The sequence below is a fragment of the Hyaena hyaena genome, unplaced genomic scaffold (genome assembly GCF_003009895.1).
Source record: "Hyaena hyaena isolate Hyena2069 unplaced genomic scaffold, ASM300989v1 scaffold_130, whole genome shotgun sequence".
Taxonomy (NCBI): Eukaryota; Metazoa; Chordata; class Mammalia; order Carnivora; family Hyaenidae; genus Hyaena; species Hyaena hyaena.
The window spans coordinates 1,234,087-1,253,093 of record NW_024080762.1 but is presented as its reverse complement, the minus strand read 5'-3'; the positions used below and the strand labels follow the sequence as shown (position 1 = coordinate 1,253,093).

General features: G+C 41.4%; 1 protein-coding gene and 1 long non-coding RNA gene across 3 annotated transcripts in view; one reads left to right on the top strand and one right to left on the bottom strand.

The window, feature by feature from the left end:
- Window positions 1-2,748: 2,748 nt before the first annotated feature.
- Window positions 2,749-13,761, bottom strand: LOC120235500. 2 transcript variants are annotated; one of them, XR_005529433.1, is made up of 3 exons: window positions 13,408-13,761; window positions 4,957-5,152; window positions 2,749-3,079 (listed from the first exon to the last, which is right to left on the bottom strand). It is a non-coding gene; the product is annotated as an uncharacterized LOC120235500 (long non-coding RNA). The 2 variants fall into 2 exon arrangements; XR_005529432.1 differs by lacking the exon at window positions 2,749-3,079 and having other exon boundaries at window positions 4,813-5,152.
- Window positions 13,762-14,084: 323 nt separating this feature from the next.
- ARIH1 (ariadne RBR E3 ubiquitin protein ligase 1) overlaps window positions 14,085-19,007 on the top strand; it is a 114,246-nt gene continuing 109,323 nt past the window's right edge. Inside the window, exon 1 of the mRNA XM_039237842.1 lies at window positions 14,085-14,545. Within this exon, the coding sequence (XP_039093773.1) occupies window positions 14,180-14,545 (366 nt within the window). The 5' untranslated portion in view covers window positions 14,085-14,179. The remainder of the gene's footprint in view (window positions 14,546-19,007) is intronic.

The following is a 19,007-nucleotide window of genomic DNA, read 5'->3' as shown; positions in this document are numbered from 1 at the left end:
CTCTGATACTAATTCCCTTAGGTTAATTTACTAGAAAAAAATGTTGCTGGATTAAAGGATATGATCGTTTAAGGGGCACCTGGGTGGCTCAATCGATTAAGCATCCAACTTCAGCTCCGGTCATGATCTCACTGTTCGTGGGTTTCGAGCACCGCCTTAGGCTCTGTGCTGACAGCTTGGAGCCTGGAGCCTGCTTCGGATTCTGTGTCTCCCTCTCTTTCTGCTCCTCTTCTGCTCATGCTCTGTCTTTCTGTCTCCCTCTCTCAAAAGTAAATAAACATTAAAAAAATTTTTTTAAAGCATTTGATCATTTTAAGGTTTTCTTTTTTCTTGCTTACAAACTGCCCTCTAGAAAACCTGTAGTAATTTGTGTTCTTACAAATCATCATTCTGTTCCTGTTGCTCTCCTCTCAAAACTCAGCATTAGAATTTTATAAAATCTATATACCATTTTGACAGGTGAAAATTGTATATTATTATTAATTTCTACTTTATTTCCTAATAAAGTTGCCTTTTTTGTTATTTATTGGACATTTGTATATTAGTTTATGTCTCCATAACCCCCCAAATACACAAAATATGTGTATATATGTCTTATTAATTCATGAGATTTTAGAATACATTAAAGATAAATAACCTTTTGTTTATTGTGAAGATTGTGAAGATTTTCCCCATTTTGTCTTTTATTTACGAGGTTTTTATGGAAGGAAGCTTCAAATTACTTAGTCACATCTATTAATCTTTTGCTTTAGAGATTTGCCATTGGTGCTCTCCTTGATAATGCTTTTCCCATTCCCAGGTGATTAAATATTCACCAATATTCTTGAACTAATTTCATATTTTCTTTCCTTGTACTTAAATATGCATCTGGATTTTATTTTGATATATGACATAGGGTTAAGATCTAACTTGGTAGAAAGAACAAACGGGGAAAACAAGTTAGAGCTTTACCTTTCTTATTGTATGTCTTCTAAGCATTAAAAACTATGTTGTATATGTTGTCCATAGACATAAACACAACAGGAACAGTCTCTGACCTTATGTAACTTTTTAAAAAATGTTTTATTTATTTCTGAGAGAGAGAGAGACAGCGTGAGTAGGGGAGGGTCAGAGAGAGAGGGAGATACAGAATCTGAAATAGGCTCCAGGCTCTGAGCTGGCAGTCAGCACAGAGACCAATGCAGGGCTTGAACCCACGAACCGTGAGATCATGACCTGAGCTGAAGTTGGATGCTTAACGGACTGAGCCACCCAGGAGTCCCTGTCCTTATGTAACATCAATTCAGAGAGGACAGACATTATACGAGTTTTGGGAGTGCTGTGAAGAGGTGCTAAATTCTATAGTGGTGTAAAGTAGGTGTAGTCTAATCTTCTGGTACCTACTGAACAACTAAAAGGAGACCTTTTGGAGTTGAAGGAGAATTCAATTCAAAAACAAAAACAAAAACAAACCAGTAACAAACACTTAATCTCAGAGTATCTATAGGTCGGAATCTGGGTGTGGCTTAGCTGGGTCCTGTCTCAGGATCTTTCACAAGGATGAAACAAGGTGTTGGCCAAGGCTGCAGTCGCACAGGAATGTTTGACTGCAGGAAGATTCACGTTCAAGTGTGCATACGTGGTTGTTGGCAGGATTTAGCTCCTCGTGGTACTTTTGAACCAAGGCTTTCAGTTCCTCGCTAAGGATTCAGTTCTTTGCAGCTCCTCACTGTTGGCTGGGGACCTCCCTCAGTTCCCTGGCAGATAAGTCTAGAAGAACTCAATTTTGTCCTGGGGTGGGCACTTCAGCTTGGATAAACTGATTTGTAAGTAGTATCAATGTGGAGTAAAAATTAGCATGGCATTTGTATTCCTAGTTCCTGACTGAGGACTAAAGTGAATGTGGGAACACTCCAAATTTTCCAGTTGCTACACACTTCAGGCCTGTATATAAATTAATTTGTGAGTTTACATTTACAAAGAATTCATTTGAAGAGGACAAACACATGGAAATATGTATAGGATAGGAATGTCAGGAAAAGTTTAAGATGATTAGGGTGGGCAGAAGTTGAAATGACTTATGAACGTGAGTTTCTCTTTCAACCACATCATGGCTATAGCTTTCAAATGATTTTTCATTCTCTCCCTTTATTCCCATCACAGACTATATACTGTGACTACACACCCCTGGAGTTGCACAATGTGGCAGCCCTGAAGTCAGCCACACAAGCATGAATATATTTGATTATTTTATTTTTGATCTAATGCTGTCGGTTTTATTTTTAAACTCAGGAAATTTAATTTTAAAACTAGATTGAATTATTGGTAGATATTTAGAAAAATTCTGAAACTAGAATTTGACTGCTCAATCTTATACTTTGAAAGTGGTAGTGTTAGCCTAGTGCATACATCCTCAACAGGGGCAATATTTGCCCCTAAGGGGGCAAAAATTGGTCTGGGGGTGTGTGTGGAAAAAAAAATGCTCTTTTTGTATATAAAGCACAGATATACATACAGTATACAGATACACAGTCTATCTGTGGTAGTAAAATTTCATTGGGGGAAAGTTATTAAGGTGGAGAGGTTTAAAAACGTTCCTTAGGGGCTGATAATGAAAATAAAAAGTTGAGAAATACTGCTCTTGTGCTAGGGTTTAACAGACAGCTGTTAGATGAGCTGTCTTGCATTAGCTTATTTCCTATATCCTTTCCCGTATTAGATTGTCAGCTTCTTAAGGATAGGAAGTGCAACCTGTTTTGTATTTTTTCAATAACAGCTACTATGATGGTTTATGTTCAGTTGCATTCAGTAAATGCATATTTCATTGAATTAATATGGAACACATCTTAACCTCCTTGTATCCATCCTACTGCCTCATATAACCTAAATGAAATGATCAAAATTAGTTTAGTAAAGCAAGCAACCTGACATCGTCTCCTTCACAAAAATCCTAGGAAAATAATGACAAGCTTTATCAACAGAGTGAACAATCTTCAAAGTAGCATAGTAAGAGAAGCACTGACTCTGGAAACAGAAAGATGAATCAGGGCTTTGATTTCTAGCTCTACCATTCAAGCTGTGGAATCTTTAGCCAAGTTACCTGAGGAGGAAGGACAAAGACGACAAAAAAAGAATGGGAAAAGGGAAAGGAATATAAAAAGGGCACAAGAGAAAAAACAAGGCCATTTCTACGTCTTACGTATACCCTAAATTTCAGGTATGTTGACCTACTGGTAGTTACCCACGCAGCATTGGCTCAAATATGCCGTATTCTTTCACACTTATATGTATATACACACTCCCTTATTTCCAGAACATGATTTTTCCACCACTATTCAGCTCAAGCCACACCCTCCCTAGGAAGCCCTCCATGACACCCTTGTCTGCCTCCTACACTGAGATGCCTATCTTCTTGCTCCCCTAATATTCAGATCATATTTTATTATAGTACTTATCATATTGTACTGTAATTAATAGTTTACATGTCTGTTTCCCTTACCAGTCTGTGAGCATTTTGAGAACTGAAGTGGTTTAAAAAATTTTAATGCTTATTCATTTTTTGAGAGAGAGAGAGAGGGAGAGGGAAAGAGAGAGAGAGAGAGAGAGAGAAACAGAGCATGAGTTGGGGAGAGGCAGAGAGAGAGACACACACAGAACCCAAAGCAGGCACCAGGCTCCGAGCTGTCAGCACAGAGCCCAATGTGGGGCCTGAACCCACAAACCATGATATTATGACCTGAGTCAAAGTCAGACGACTAACCTACTAAATCACCCAGGCGCCCCTGAAGTGATTTTATCTTCTTCTCAACATCTTAGCATAGTAAATACCATTGGTGAACAAACAGTGGGCTTGTCAAGTTAACACAAGCATGCAAGAGGAGCACAGCAACATTTTTCAGCAATTTGACAAAGCGTGTGTACTCTTCAAAGGGTCATTGCTTTAAAATTGACTAATAGTCATCTTTGTATATGTTCTCAAGTCTAAAACAAAACACGGTATATATTCTATGTCTAACAATGATAAACGTAATGAGTCTTTTACATTGTCAGTTAATTGTTACAGTCCAATGAGGAACATCCTATTGTTATTCCTATATTTTTAGAAGGGAAAACAGGCTCTTGAGTGGTTATGTAACTTGCTTGAAGTCATGTACTTAATAAGTGAGGCTTCTTGCTCTGGAGCTTATGGTGCTGCCACGCTATAGCACCTCTCTAAGTTGGCTGAGCGAGAATATTCACTTCAGTACAACATCCTCCTGTCTGACCCTCTCCACTTGCAACCTCCTGCACACACTCACCTAGAAGAAAAGAAAGGCTCGTTGCTCATACATGCAGTTTGTTATCGTTCAGCCAAAAAATGTGTCCCAATACACCCAGCTTTGCTTGATGTAAAAATATCCATCAATAACTATAAAAGAACCCTTTGAGACTGTTCTATTTTAATAACATTTAGATAGAAGGTAATGATGTAATTATTTTATGGACCTTTCAAATTCTTTAACATGGGAGCTCTGTTCGGTGCTTCCACATTTGAGTATGCTAAACCACGCATCCAACGTGTTAAATTCTCTTTTCAAGAAAGCAAAATGTGAAGCAGCTCATTAAGACTTCTGTGCGAGAAGTCATGTCTCACAGGCCCTCCATTACTACCTTACAGATGATGTCTGTGAGGGTACGGTTGGAATGACAGAATGGAAAAACCGGTTCTGGCCACATTGCAAAATCACCTTAAGGAGTGGCATCTGGTTCCTGGAGCTGGAAGGGGTGACTATGCCTTTTGAATCATGGCTATTGTCTCAAACAAAACAGATGAAAAGACCCCTTAAACCAAAAGAGAGTCAAAGGAAAACTTAAAAATGAGACTTTGGGGACAGGTGGACCTTCCAGGTGCCGCTGTTCCAGGGTTCCCTCAGTTACTCCAATCTTCAAGTCCCTGACCCATTTCTCTTTTGCTTCCTGCTGCAGTCATTTACTCACTCATAACCGGACTACATTGTATCAGTTGTGTCCAATCTGCTGAATTCCAACATCAATCCTCTCTTGCTACAAAGCATGAGAAGCTGAGGTACCGCTGGGATGTGAGGTGACATGGGCATTAGCCCTAGAGAAACCCTACATCAGGAGAGCTGTGGAGGACGTGCACCTTGGGTCCCCTTCACCTCCCCCATGTGACCTGCAAGTCATGGAAAAGTAAAATAATGAACAGGTAAGAACACCAATGTTGATATAATGTCGACAAAATTCACACATTTTCGGTAAGAAGACAATAAATGTCTATTGGCCTATAGTTTTTGGCTTATGTTAATTCATTCCAACATTATCAAAAACTTGAAAGTGTGTTAGGAATGGGAGATGCACGGACTACTCACGTTCTAGGCATCAAGTGCCAGGTTTAGAATGGCTTGGAAAAACAATAGTCTCTAAGCATGTGGATTAGGCGCTGGTAAAGAGTGGCTGGGAAGGATGTGAGGCAGAGGGAACAGCAGATGCAAAGGCATAAAGGTATGAGAAAGTCCAGCTTACAATGTTTAAAAATTTTTATTATTATTATTTTTAATATTTATTTAGTTCTAAGGGATAGAGAGACCCAGCATGAGCCAGGGCAGGGCAGAGAGAGAGGGAGACACAGAATCTGAAGCAGGCTCCAGGCTCTGAGCTTTCAGCACAGAGCTCGCCGCGGGGCTTGAACTCATGAGCTCCTGATCATGACCTGAGCCGAAGTCAGATGTTCAACCAACTGAGCCACCCAGCGCCCCTACAATGCTTTCTTAGAACACCCCAGTTTAGTAACTTCTGTCTCCTTTTAACTTCTTTAGCAGTTACCACCTGTACTGTTCTTGGTTTGCTATCTTTCTTTGATGCACAGTTACCATTTTTATAGCTAACCTTTTCATTTACACTTCCCCTTAAATAATTTGATTTCTTAGGTGGTAGTGTTCTTTATAAAAATTTTCTCTAGAATGTCATTGAAAGGTCTGTTGCACTGGGTACACACTAATAAATAACTACTGATTGACCAAAAAAACAAAACAAAACAAAAAAACAACCAAAAAAAAACCCAAACCGCCACCACATGACTTACATATCTTAAGTTTTCATTTGGAGCATTTGTGTGGCTCAGTCAGTTAAGTGTCAGACTCTTGATTTTGGCTCAGGTCATGATTTCACTGTTTGTGGGATCAAGCCCTGCATCAGGCTCTGCACTGAAATTGAGGAGTCAGCTTGGATTCTCTCTCTCTTTTCCTCGTTCTCTGCCTCTCCCCCACTCATGTGCCCATGTGCTCTCTCTCTCTCTCTCTCCTAAAATTAATAAGCATTTCTTAAAAATGCTAAGATTGCAGCTACAAAAATAAAGCAGGACTATGTAAACAGAGGATAACACATCTACTTTTCACTATTCTATTTTTATGACCTATTTCTAAGAAACAAACATTGCATACAGTCAATGTTTATGCTGTCAATCAGTACAACAGTAGGCTTGATAGCAATTACTTCATTAAAACAAATACAAAGGCACATTTTATTTTTATTTCTTATTTTTAAGTTTATTTCTTTTTTTTTTTAAATGTTTTATTTATTTCTAGGAGAGAGAGAGAGAGACAGCGTGAGCAGGGGAGGGTCAAAGAGAGAGGGAGTCACAGACTCTGAAACAGGCTCTGGGCTCTGAGCTGGCAGTCAGCACAGAGCCCGACGCGGGGCTCGAACCCACGAACCGCGAGATCATGACCTAAGCGAAAGTCAGACGCTTAACCGACTAAGCCACCCAGGCGCCCCTTAAGTTTATTTCTTTATTTATTTTGAGAAAGAGTGAGAGTGTGCACACATGCAAGCAGGGGGAGGGGCAGAAAAACAGGACAGAGAATTCCAAGTAGGCTCTATGCTATCAGCATGGAGCTGGACCAAGGGGCTCAACAACGGCTCTAACTCACTAACCATGAAATCATGACCTGAACCGAAATCAAGAGTCGGATGCTTAACTGATGTTAACTGACTGAGCCACCCCAGCACCCCCTAAAGGCACAATTTAGTACAGGAATCAGATCTTATTACAATTACTGAGAATTGCAGGGTAAAAATAGTGGACTTGAACTCTGAAAACCTGGAATCAAAGCTCTGCATCCATTGTGAACTTTGGCAGATTATTTTTCATCTTTGAGCCTTTTTCTTTATGTATTGAATGAAGTTAAGAAGTCCAACTTCACAAGATCATAAGGAGTAAATTAAAAACATAACACACTTACTCTAGCATATAGTAGAGACTCAATAATAGATTTGTTCACTTTTTGTCCATTCATTCATCCATTCATTCAAATACATCCATTTTGTTGCAACATAACAAACTAGAAATACCATGAACCACAGGTAAGCATTTCTTTTGAAAACTTTTGTTATAAAACTACTTTTTTCTTCAAGTAGTTAAATCATTAGGACAAACACATTTCCTTTTGGGGGGATGATCATTGCTACTTTTTGCTGGAGTACAAGCACACATTTAGGCCAAATTAATGTGTACTGCAGTTATGGATCACACAGACACTGCAGTACATTTTGTACATTTGTCTAATTGCATGAGGGGTGTGTATTCTACTTACAGTGCCAGCATTATCTTACCACTTGTTGTAGAGAATTACTTTCATGAAATCTTATTCTGGAAGAAAGACAAGGAAGGGTTGTAGTCATGAATTTCAGTTCTGTCTTGGTTATTAATATCTCTACCAGACTTTTTTTTCTTCTTTAAAGTTTATTTATTTATTTTGAGAAAGAGAGAGAGAGAGCGAGCGAGAGAGAGCGCATGCACATGCACGAGAGCAGGGAAGGGCAGAGAAAGAGGGAGAGAAAGAGAGAATCCCAAGCAAGCTCCATGCTATCAGCTCAGAGCCTGACCTGCAACTCAAATCCATGAACCATGATATGGTGACCTGAGCCGAAATCAAGAGTCGGACCTTAACCGACTGAGCCACCCATGGGCTAGACTTCTAATGAAGCATATAACCTCAGTTTCTCTAGATAAGATCTACCTCCCAACATGACGTAACACTCAGTTGTTGTTTGTAGGTACACACGCAGATGTTTTTAAACAAATGCAAAGTATTCATTTAGCTTATTAGTCTCTCTTTGCACTTTTGGTAAAACTTAATCTTAAATTTATTTTAAAATTAAAGTTTAACTTTTTTACGTCTCGCCTGATAAAACACAAGGACTAAAACATTTTTAAAAAAGCAATAAATGCTGCATTAAAATAAACCTTATAAACAAAATGACAAAAAGTAATTTCTTTCCATTTATTTTTGAAAAGACTGTTTTAATTCTGTTACACAAAAATGTTTGGTGAGGTGCCAAGTAAGGTGACTAACCATCCTAGTTTGCCTTAGATTTCCCAGTTTTAGCACTAAAAATTCCAAATCCCCGGAAACCTGTATCAGCTAAAGTCAGTCACCCTAGTGCCCTGTCATTAATTACTAGAGGCTTTTCCATAACTTACAGCTCTGTGTACCTGCCCTTAGAAAAATTCCATGACTGTTTTAATTTCTATACATCTGAAAAGCATTTGCATGTTCTTCCCATTGGAATTTCATTCAGTACCACTTGGTGAGCATATAAATGTTTATGGAGTTTTGCTCTGAGAGTAGATACTTAATAAATGTATACTAATATAGTTTGACCTTATTAGGACATGGGGATAAGAGGAATACCTAGTTACCAACAGTGATTCTTTTGGCACCAAGAAAATATTAACTTGTTTCAAGGGCCTTGTCATGTTGTTTACAGATTACTGTACTTCTACCTAGTAATCACCACAGCTAAGAAAGCAGTACACCGGCAATACCTTTAAGATCAAGTCATTAAAAAAACATTGTATGTGGGTCATACCTTGAACAATTTGGGGCCAGAGAGAAGTTGTTATACTGGTTTCCTTAAATAGCTCTATAACCTAACCTGATTCCAAGATAATTTCCAAAATATCAATGGAGTGAGCACTGCTAAAAATCTGGTTAAGGTTTATCTATGGGGGCACCTGGGTGGCTCAGTCAGTTAAGCAGCCAACTTCGGCTCAGGTCATGATCTCACAGTTCATGAGCTCGAGCCCCGAGTTGGGCTCTGTGCTGATGGCTCAGAATCTGGAGCCTGCTTCAGATTCTTTGTCTCCCTCTCTCTCTGCCCCTCCCCCGCTCACACTTTGTCTCTTCTCTCTCAAAATGATAAACATTTAAAAAATGTTTATTCATGAATAAGAGGCCCCCCAATTCAAAAGCATTATGATGTTGCCCAGGATACTGGCCAAAAAAGAAGTTATTATGAGATTATGGAAAAAGTTTCTGAGAAAAAAGCAGACCAATATTCTTCCTTAGAAAATGAGGATGATAGAGGCCGTGTGCATACTTGCATAAGTCAAATAAAATCAATTAAAAAGTTATAAATCCATGCACGGCAAAGGAAACAATCCACAAAACTAATAGGCAACCGATGGAACGGGAAAAGATAGTTGCAAATAACGTATCAGATAAAGGACTAGTATCCAAAATCTATAAGGAACTCAGCAAACTCCACACCCGAAAATCAAACAACCCAGTGAAGAAATGAGCAGAAGATATGAACAGACACTTTTCCAAAGAGGACATCCAGATGGCCAACAGACACATGAAATGATGCTCAGCATCCCCCATCAGGGAAATACAAATCAAAACCACACTGAGATACCACCTCACGCCAGTCAGAGTGGCTATAATGAGCAAATCAGAGAACTCTAGATGCTGGCGAGGATGTGGAGAAACAGGCACCCTCTTACACTGTTGGTGGGAATGTAAACTGGTGCAGCCCCTGTGGAAAACAGTGTGGAGGTTCCTCAAAAAGTTAACACTAGAACTTCCCTATGACCCAGCAATAGCACTGCTAGGAATTTACCCAAGGGATACAGGAGTGCTGATGCATAGGGGCACATGTACCCCAATGTTCATGGCAGCACTCTCAACAATAGCTAAAACATGGAAAGAGACTAAGTGTCCATCATCGGACGAATGGATCAAAAAGATGTGGTTTATCTATACGATGGAATACTATATGGCAATGAGAAACAATGAAATCTGGCCATGTGTAGCAACATGGATGGACCTTGAGGGTGTTATGCTGAGCGAAATAAGTCAGACAGAGAAGGACAAATACCATATGATTGCACGTATAGGAGGATTAGGAGGAATTTAGCGGAGGACCATGGGGGAGAAGGGGAGAAATAGTGGGGGAGAGGGAGAGAGGCGTACCGTGACTCTTGAATACTGAGAACAAACTGAGGACTGATGGGTGTGGGAGGGGAGGGGAGAGATGGGCATGGAGGAGGGCACTCGTGGGGATGAGCACTGGGTGTTATGTGGAAACCAACTTGACAATAAACTATTTGTAAAAAAAAAAAAAAAGGTTATAAATCCAGTTGGTTACAGTTTTCCCCACAAGATACAAGCTGACTTATGACACTTTTTTAAAGTCCTAATTTTGAGCACTTAACTATGTGTCAGGCACTGTGTCAAGGGCTTTAAATACATTATTCATTTGATAGAAATAATCCCATGAGAATAGGAATTATAATCCTTTTAAGGCAAGCTCACAGAGGTCCAGTAATTTGGTTAAGGTTATAGACAGCAACTGGAGGGGCACAGGCAAATTCAGGTCTCTTTCCTCCAAAGCCTAAGCTCTTGACCTTTAGTCTGTGTTGCTTCTCAACAATGTTGACATAAACTCTGAAAATTCATACTTTAGCCCTACCTCTCCATACCTTCTGTCTTGCACATTAGTTGATATAACTGCTTATTTAACATCTCTCTCTGAATGTCTAACAAGCATCTGAAATTTAACGTTTCAGGAAATGGTCCCTCCATTGACCCAGTTCCTCAAGCCCCAAATCTAATAGGCATGCTTGATTCCTCTATCAACCCAACAGTGAAATCATCAGCAAATCTATTAGCTCTACTTTCAAATTATACCTGAAACTATTTCTCACCATCTCCACTGTCACATCTCTAGCCCAAGCCGTTATCATTCACCCAAATTACCGGGGTAGCCTCATAATTTCTCTGCTTTGATAGTCCATTCTCTCCAAAGCATAGTTATTTTCTTTTAGCAATTAAAAAAAATACATATTATATTGTTTCATTCTTGTTTAAAACTTGCTAATGCTTCCCTTTGCAATAATGTAAACTTCTTAAGATAGCCTACAAGGCCCCCTGCCTTTGCCTTGATAGGCATTCTCTGACTTTATCCCTCAACACTCTTCTTTGCTCAGCATGCTTCAGTTACATCGGTCCTCACGATTTAAATTTTCTCTGTGATATAAGTTATATATCCTGAGAGGATTTGGAAGGGCAACGATGGGGGTTTGAGAAAACTGGTGAAAGTTTGCAAGAGTTGTCTAGAGAGGCAGGAGAATTCAGAAAAATTTAGCAGGATTGCCGAATGGTGTTGATGGTTCAGTTGTGCTTGGTGACTGGAACTTAATAACTGAATGTATGTGATTATGCGCATTTCTCCAGTAATGGTCAGCTGCTCTAGTACGAAAGGGGAGGAGAAGGATGGTGGGATTCATACAAGGTAGGAGGAGACTGAAAAGAAAAATGGGGCAAAGGATTTGAGGGTACTGACAACTATTACTGAATTTTTCTCGCATGTATACAGAAATGGGGATGGGGTAGAAAGGAGGATTGCTAGTGTCCTTAGCCAGCAGTGGCAACAACCTAAAACTACTAAGTAGAAACAGAATCAAAGGAGCCAGACCTACCAGCATTGATGTTAAAAACCTTAATTTACAGGGGCGCCTTGGGTGGCTTAGTCGGTTGAGCGTCCGACTTTGGCTTAGGTCATGATCTCGCGGTTCGTGGGTTCGAGCCCCGCGTGGGGCTCTGTGCTGACTGCCAGCTCGGAGCCTGGAGCCTGTTTCAGTCTGTGACTCCCTCTCTCTCTGACCCTCCCCTGCTCACGCTGTCTCTCTCTCTCTCTCCTAGAAATAAATTTTTTTAAAGGTTTTTTTTTAATGTTTTACTTATTTCCAGGAGAGAGAGAGAGAGAGACAGCGTGAGCAGGGGAGGGTCAGAGAGAGAGGGAGTCACAGACTGAAACAGGCTCCAGGCTCCGAGCTGGCAGTCAGCACAGAGCCCCACGCGGGGCTCGAACCCACGAACCGCGAGATCATGACCTAAGCCAAAGTCGGACGCTCAACCGACTAAGCCACCCAAGGCGCCCCATCTCCTAGAAATAAATTTTAAAAAATATAAAAAAAACCCTTAATTTACAAATCCTGATTTCAGGAAATTTGATTATTTAAACATATACAAAATTGACAAATTGGTAGCTTATTCACATCGTAAAGGAATTTTTCATTTTAAAAATATACATATACAGAAAGAGAGCAAGCAGGGGAGAGGGGAAGAGGGAGAGAAAGAATACTAAGCAAGCTCCTCTGGAGCTACACTTGGGGCTTGATCCCATGACTCTGGGATCATGATGTGAGCCTAATTCGAGTCAGATGCTCAACTGACTGAGCCACCTAGGCGCCCCATAGAATTTTTCACTTAAAAAAATAAATTTCCAAAGGGAACCTGTAGTTTGAACAGTAAGATTTGTCAGTAAGATAGGGATTCAGATTTTTAAAAGTATCTGGCCAATCCTTCAGGGTACCCCCAGGGGGTGCTTTCTCAGGCCTCTTCCTCCTTCAGGACACTTCTCTGGTTCTCCAGAGCTACTTACAAAAATTTAAGTCCACTCTTAGAATGGCATAAAATACTTTACTGTTCTGGCCCTTAACTTGCCTAATAATTTCCCATTTACTCTTCTTGCACTGCAAGCTGCTGACACGAAACTACTTTACACCTCCTGTGTTTTTGCTTCTATTATTCTCTCAGGCTAAATCATCTTCTCTGTTGGTCTCAGGCTAGACCTACCTTCTCTGTTAAACTCCTAGCCATCCATCAACAGGCAACTTACACAGTACTTTTCAGATAAGAGATAAGTACCGTCTCCATGAGTTGGTCCTTGTAGGTATTTCTATTACTGCTTGTATTGTGTTTTATTACAATGCATTTAATATACTTCGTAGTATGTAATCCATAATATGCATTGTAAAGTATTTTTATGATTGATGTACCCCACCCGGCCGCTGGACCAGGGCGTTTTCTGTGGTCTTGGTCAAGTCCCTCCCTTTGAGTCTCAAGATATAAAATGGGTACTGCGGCTCCGTGATAGATGAGAATGTATGTAAAGCCCTTACGTAGTGCTCAATTAAGGAAAGCCATGCCTGTTTACATCGCTAGGGCCCTCAATCGGTAGGTGCTCGCTGAGCGGAGTTCAGGAAACGCTCTTCTAAAATGACGTCACTATCGGCGACTTAGAAACCACTGCACGTCCGTAGCAGCGTGCAGCAGCCCAAGTACTGAAAACGAGGTTCACCTGTCACACAGTTTAGAGGTTCCGCGTGAAACTGATTCCCATTTAGTAGCCCGGACAACAGGAATTTTAGCTCAACAACCGAGGTGTTCCCGGAATATCATTCCAGAGCGGGCGGGAAGCGTCTCTACCGCCGGGCGGAAAGGCCGCCTTCGCTGGATTCAGAGAAGGGCTGGATCCCAATGGCCTGCGGCGCTAAGCACCACGGGGTCCAGGGGCCCTTCTCGCGGTGACGACGAGGCCGCAGCCTCCTCAAGGGCAGGGTTCACCAGTGTCGGTCCACAGAGCGACCGCGGCCGGAACCCAGAAGGCGATTCCCGCGGCGCCGCGCTCCCATGCTCAGGCCGGGCCGTGGGGTCTCCCCGCACTCCACGCAGGGGCGGCGGGGCGGGGCGCGGTGACGCCAAGAGGAGTGACGCGACGACGCAGCGCGACGCGGTGACGCACGCCCCTTTGTTGGCTCAGTAGCGGTAGCAGCGGCCGTGGAGGTGGCGCTGGGGACTGTTTTCTCTCGGAGGCCGGAGCGGAGCCGCGTCTGACTGAGGCGGGCGGCGAGCGGCCCCCTAGCTCCCTCCCTCCCTCCTCCGCGCCCTCCCCGCCGCCGCCTGCCGCCAACCGCCAACCGCCGCGCCCGGGGAGGAGCCGCGGCCCGCCGGGCCGGAGCCAGGCCTGCGTCCGGACATCAGCCGGAGCCGGAGCGAGAGCCGGGGCCTCGGCGTCCCCGCCCTCTCCTCGCCTCAGGGCCAGCGTCCGCCGGGCCCTCGCGCGTCGCGCCATGGACTCGGACGAGGGCTACAACTACGAGTTCGACGAGGACGAGGAGTGCAGCGAGGAGGACAGCGGCGCCGAGGAGGAGGAGGACGAGGACGAGGACGAGCCGGACGATGATAACCTGGATCTGGGCGAGGTGGAGCTGGTGGAGCCCGGGCTGGGCGTCGGCGGGGAGCGGGACGGACTGCTGTGCGGGGAGACGGGCGGCGGCGGCGGCAGCGCTCTGGGGCCCGGCGGCGGCGGCGGCGGCGGCGGCGGCGGCGGGCCAGGGCACGAGCAGGAGGAGGATTACCGCTACGAGGTGCTCACGGCCGAGCAGATTCTGCAACACATGGTGGAATGTATCCGGGAGGTCAACGAGGTCATCCAGGTGAGGGTGGCCGCCGCGCCGACTTGACCCGGCCGGACTGGGGAGCACGTTCGGCGGCCTGAGGGGCAGGCTCGGGCCTGGTGCGTCGCCTTGCTCGGTGCCTCCCGGCCCGGGCTCCCCCGTCGCCTCTGCTGGGGATCGAGGGTGTCGAAAGCAGACGTTCGCCGGTTCGCCGGGTGTGGGGAGGTGCGCTGGGGGCGGTGCTTTCCAGGTCCTGCTATGGCGGAGGCCTCCGGCCGCCTAGGACTTTTCTTGCGGGCAATTCCTGCCGGTCCCTGGGCCCGGTGTCCTTCCTCTGGCCGGAGGAGCGCTTACAGGGGCGGGGCGGGGCGGAGGACGGGTGGAGAAGAGCAGGAAGAACGGGGTCCCCAAGAGGGTTACCCCAGCTTTCAGTCTCGCTTGGGCACTTTCGGAAGGGGTTGGAGCAGGCCTAAGAGCGGCTTGGTGTACGGTTGCCCCAAGTGGGCACCAGTTAATAAAGAAATGGATCTGCTTGGCAGTCTTAAGTGCCTACTTAAAGGTGGGGGAAGGGAACTGTTTCTCGGAAGAGGTGCTGATGGGCCTTCTTTTCTGATGGTGAGGCTTTGCCTGTATCTTTTTATGTCTTTGCTGTTTGTTTGGGACCTGACTGCTACTTTTTACAGAGCTAGCGTAAGACTGACTTGAAGCTGATGGAAGCTGCAGATTGCACACCCAGCTTTGCAGCTAAAACAACAAGACGCAGTGTTACTAATATTAGACAAGACTCTATTGTGAGTTAGCAAGTAGAGGCTTTCTGCTCCTGGACTCTTTTGATAATTTTTATTTCGTAGTGAGGTAGACTTGGTTTAAATTGATAACCACAACCCATTTAATCTCATGGGTCAGATTTTGTACTTTTGAACTTCAGGAAATCGAAAGTTTACATTTGTTTGGAAAAAACAGTTCTAATGAGGGGTCAGGGATATGACTGAGGAATAAAAATGTGCAACTTTTAGAAAACACTAGTGACGTGTAAGGAAACGATACATACGAGCGAGTTACTGTTGCCTTCTTGTAGGTCAGTCATTACTTTTTTTATTCCCTTAAAATTGGTTGGCTAATATTCACTGACAAATTTACAGTAGTAGGTCACTGCCTACTTGTTCAGTTTGCATGATTAACAGATTTTTACAGTATTGTCTAGTAAGCAGCACTTCCGATTGAACCATCTCTTCAGGCTCTTTGAAGACTATTTTGAGGAATAGTAAAAAATATCTGATGTATTGTGTTGGTATTGAACTGTGGAAATCGCAAACTTTCATAGAGATACTGCAGTCTAAGGAGGAAATTGAAGGGATGGAGAAGGAAGATAAGTTTTATTGCTCTTTTTTCTGATTCTAAAAATATGACAGTTCTTATGCCACTAAAATGAGGTGTTTTTCCGTTTTGAGGACATTATTAAAAGAATTGAGTAAAACTTTGAATTCTCTTTTCATTTGTGTACAACTACAGTATATACAGTCTAAAAATTTCAAACTTATCTAGCTTATTGGCATTTTAACTAGCTTAAAAAACTCGTGGATAATGGATATTATTTAACCTTTTAACTTGTTTTCTTGTAGTAAATCTCATCCAACTTTCTCAGCTCTTAGGTGTGTCTTAATCACTGAGGCCAAACGTTGCAAGTTCTTTATAGGACTTATGGAACAGAGATGTAGCTAATGCATATGACATCATTCCTTCTTTGTTAGTTTAGGGAGGAGAGAATAAACGCAGATGAACTGAGCTAATAGGGACTATAAAATACTAAGGTCTTTTTTTTTAGGTGTTCTTCTTTTACCGTGTTTCTATGCCTGATTTTTGAAAACTGTCTTTTTTCTAGTCAACTTCATGTTAAGGATGCTCTTAAATGGAATTCCAGAATATATAAATATCTATTCCTTCTTAAGTTTCTATTTCAAAATATCAGTAAATCAAAGAATAAGATTTATTTCAGACTGTTTTTTCTCCAAACTTACTAGATCTAAATCAGGCTTTTGTTACAGTATGGGTTTTTTATGTTAAGAGATTTATAAAGTTATACGGGTAATACATGCACTGTAAGGAAAAACTGACTAGACAAGGGGGAAAAAGATGAGATCAACAAAGAGAGATGCACCAAAATTTAAACTGTAGTTATCTCTCCAGACCTCTGGGTGAGCTATACATATTTTTTAATAGCAACAGAATCACGCTATGTGTTCTCTTTATGTTTTCAGTAGGAAAAAGCAGGTTACAAAAACAGAAGGAATCTCAACAACATTCTCTTGTTAATAACTTTTTCCAGGATTTAGATGATTACAGATCTAAACTAATTTATCTAACCAACCGATTATTATTGGCCTTCCTTTATGTTTTCCAGTTTGTGGCTTTTGCAAACTTCATTGGTAATATCCTCCTATATAAATCTTTGAATGTCTTATTAGGATAAATCGATTTGCCAAGTCAAATGATGTGGTTATTTTCAAGGCATTTGATACGTACTGCCTATCACATAGTTTTCAGAAAGGTTCTATTAGTTTCCCCACACCAGTCGGGTGCTTGATTGGAATAAAACAATCATCAATGAAAAAAATTTGCTGCTTTATAAAAACAAAGCGTGAAGTAGAACTTTTAACATGTTTATTAGGTGTTGGTATTTCTGTTGTAAATTGCCCTTTGCTTTTGCTCGTTTGCTCCTTTTTATTGATTTATAAGATCTCTTTATATTCCCCTGAAGTTTTAGTTGTCTAGGTTTTTCAATTAAAAAAAAAATAACGTTTGTTTAATGTGGCAGTAAGTTTTTAAGTTTATCAAATTAAAAACCATTGTTTTCTTAGTTCACATTAGAGAGCTTACTGTTCATTCTAAGAAATTTAAATCCTCTGCTCCCCAATGCTACTTTTTAATATGAAATCAAGTATGTTATTAGTGAATTTGAAAGTGAATTTGCAGGAGAAAAAGATTGAAATTTGAAAAGGTTGCCAAATTAATTTTAATTTTTCCTTGGGAATTTAATTACTACTTCTGAGAGAGTAGTTTTGTGCAACAGTAGATTAATATTATTTGCAGATATCTGCAGGGTAGTTTTAGCCTTCAAATGAGTTAACGATTTTTCTTTTAAAAAACTCTTGGTTTTTCTAGCTTTCTGTAACTCTTGTTAATTTGGCCTTGTTATATTTAAATCCTTTGTGGCTACTTACATTATCTTGTGGACTTTCAAGAAAAGATGAGTTTTCTTTAACCTATACCAGTGGTAGAGAAGTACTTAAAGCCCTTAATTTACCCAACTGCTTATACTTAGCTAGTATTGTTAAACAGTGGCTTTCTAATGTAATTACCCTAGTAGCTTGATAATTTGTTAAACACTACACAGTTCTACAATTGAAGATGTTTAAACTTGCTGTTTTGTGTTTCCACAACATTATTCAGCAAATGTTGGCTGTGTTGCGTACGTATGCTAGTCACTGTGTTAAGTAGATAGAGGACATGGTTCTTGAGTAAGGAGCATATAGAAGTGGGGAACATAGAGGTCCTTAGGCTTCATTCCCAGAGATTGTTGTTCATTAGTTAAGTCTGAGTTGGAGCCTGAGCATTTATATATTTTTAGCTGCTCCAATGATAGTTCTCAGCTACTGGAATAGTCATAGTTCATCTACTGTCATGATTTTGACTCATTCAGGGAGAATGAGTGGAGTGAGAAGGGCAGTACCCTTGGGAATACCACTTTTAAAGGCTGTGCTGCAGAAGAGGAGTTGGGCTGATGGATGTGAGTGGTCACAGAGAAGGTATAAAGATGTGGGTGGGTGTCTTGCTATTTATTATAAGGTTTATTATGCTAAATGACCCGCCTTAAAGACAACAGATATATCATCCTTACAGAGGTAACTTTCTTTTGGCTGTTGCTTTTAAGTCTTTAATTTTATTTCACCTATTTATTTATTTATTTATTTATTTAAAAGATGTAATTAACTTCTAAGGTGTGGTTTCAAGCATAAATTGAGAGGCGGTATATTCTAGTTTATTGGCCCAGTAGTAAGTTCTAGCCTTGATTTTTTTTCCTCCAGATGGCAAATTCTGTTTATATGTTAGAACTTTCCGTTGTTGTTTGCTTTGTTTTTGTTTTTGTTTTTTTTAATCTGGGAAATTAAGAGAGTTGAACTACTAGATTGGCTTTTTTTTTTTTACATTAGTGTTTTGTTTATCTAACATCCTCGTAAAACCTCAGTTAATTGGAGATGCTCATTGTTTCCAAGAAATGAATTCAAGTGTGCATATCAAGATGAACTTAAATTGTTTAACTATTTGGGTGGGGGGGGGGTGGAAGAGGGAGAGGAAGCAGAGAGTGTGTATCTTGGAGTTATTAAGGTGTTTGGTTTATTCCTCTTGAACTTGAACTATCTTTTCCCAACTAATCTCCTTGAATTTACTTGAGCTGTAGGTTTTAAATTACATTAATTCTTATTAAGTCACTTAAGGAAGT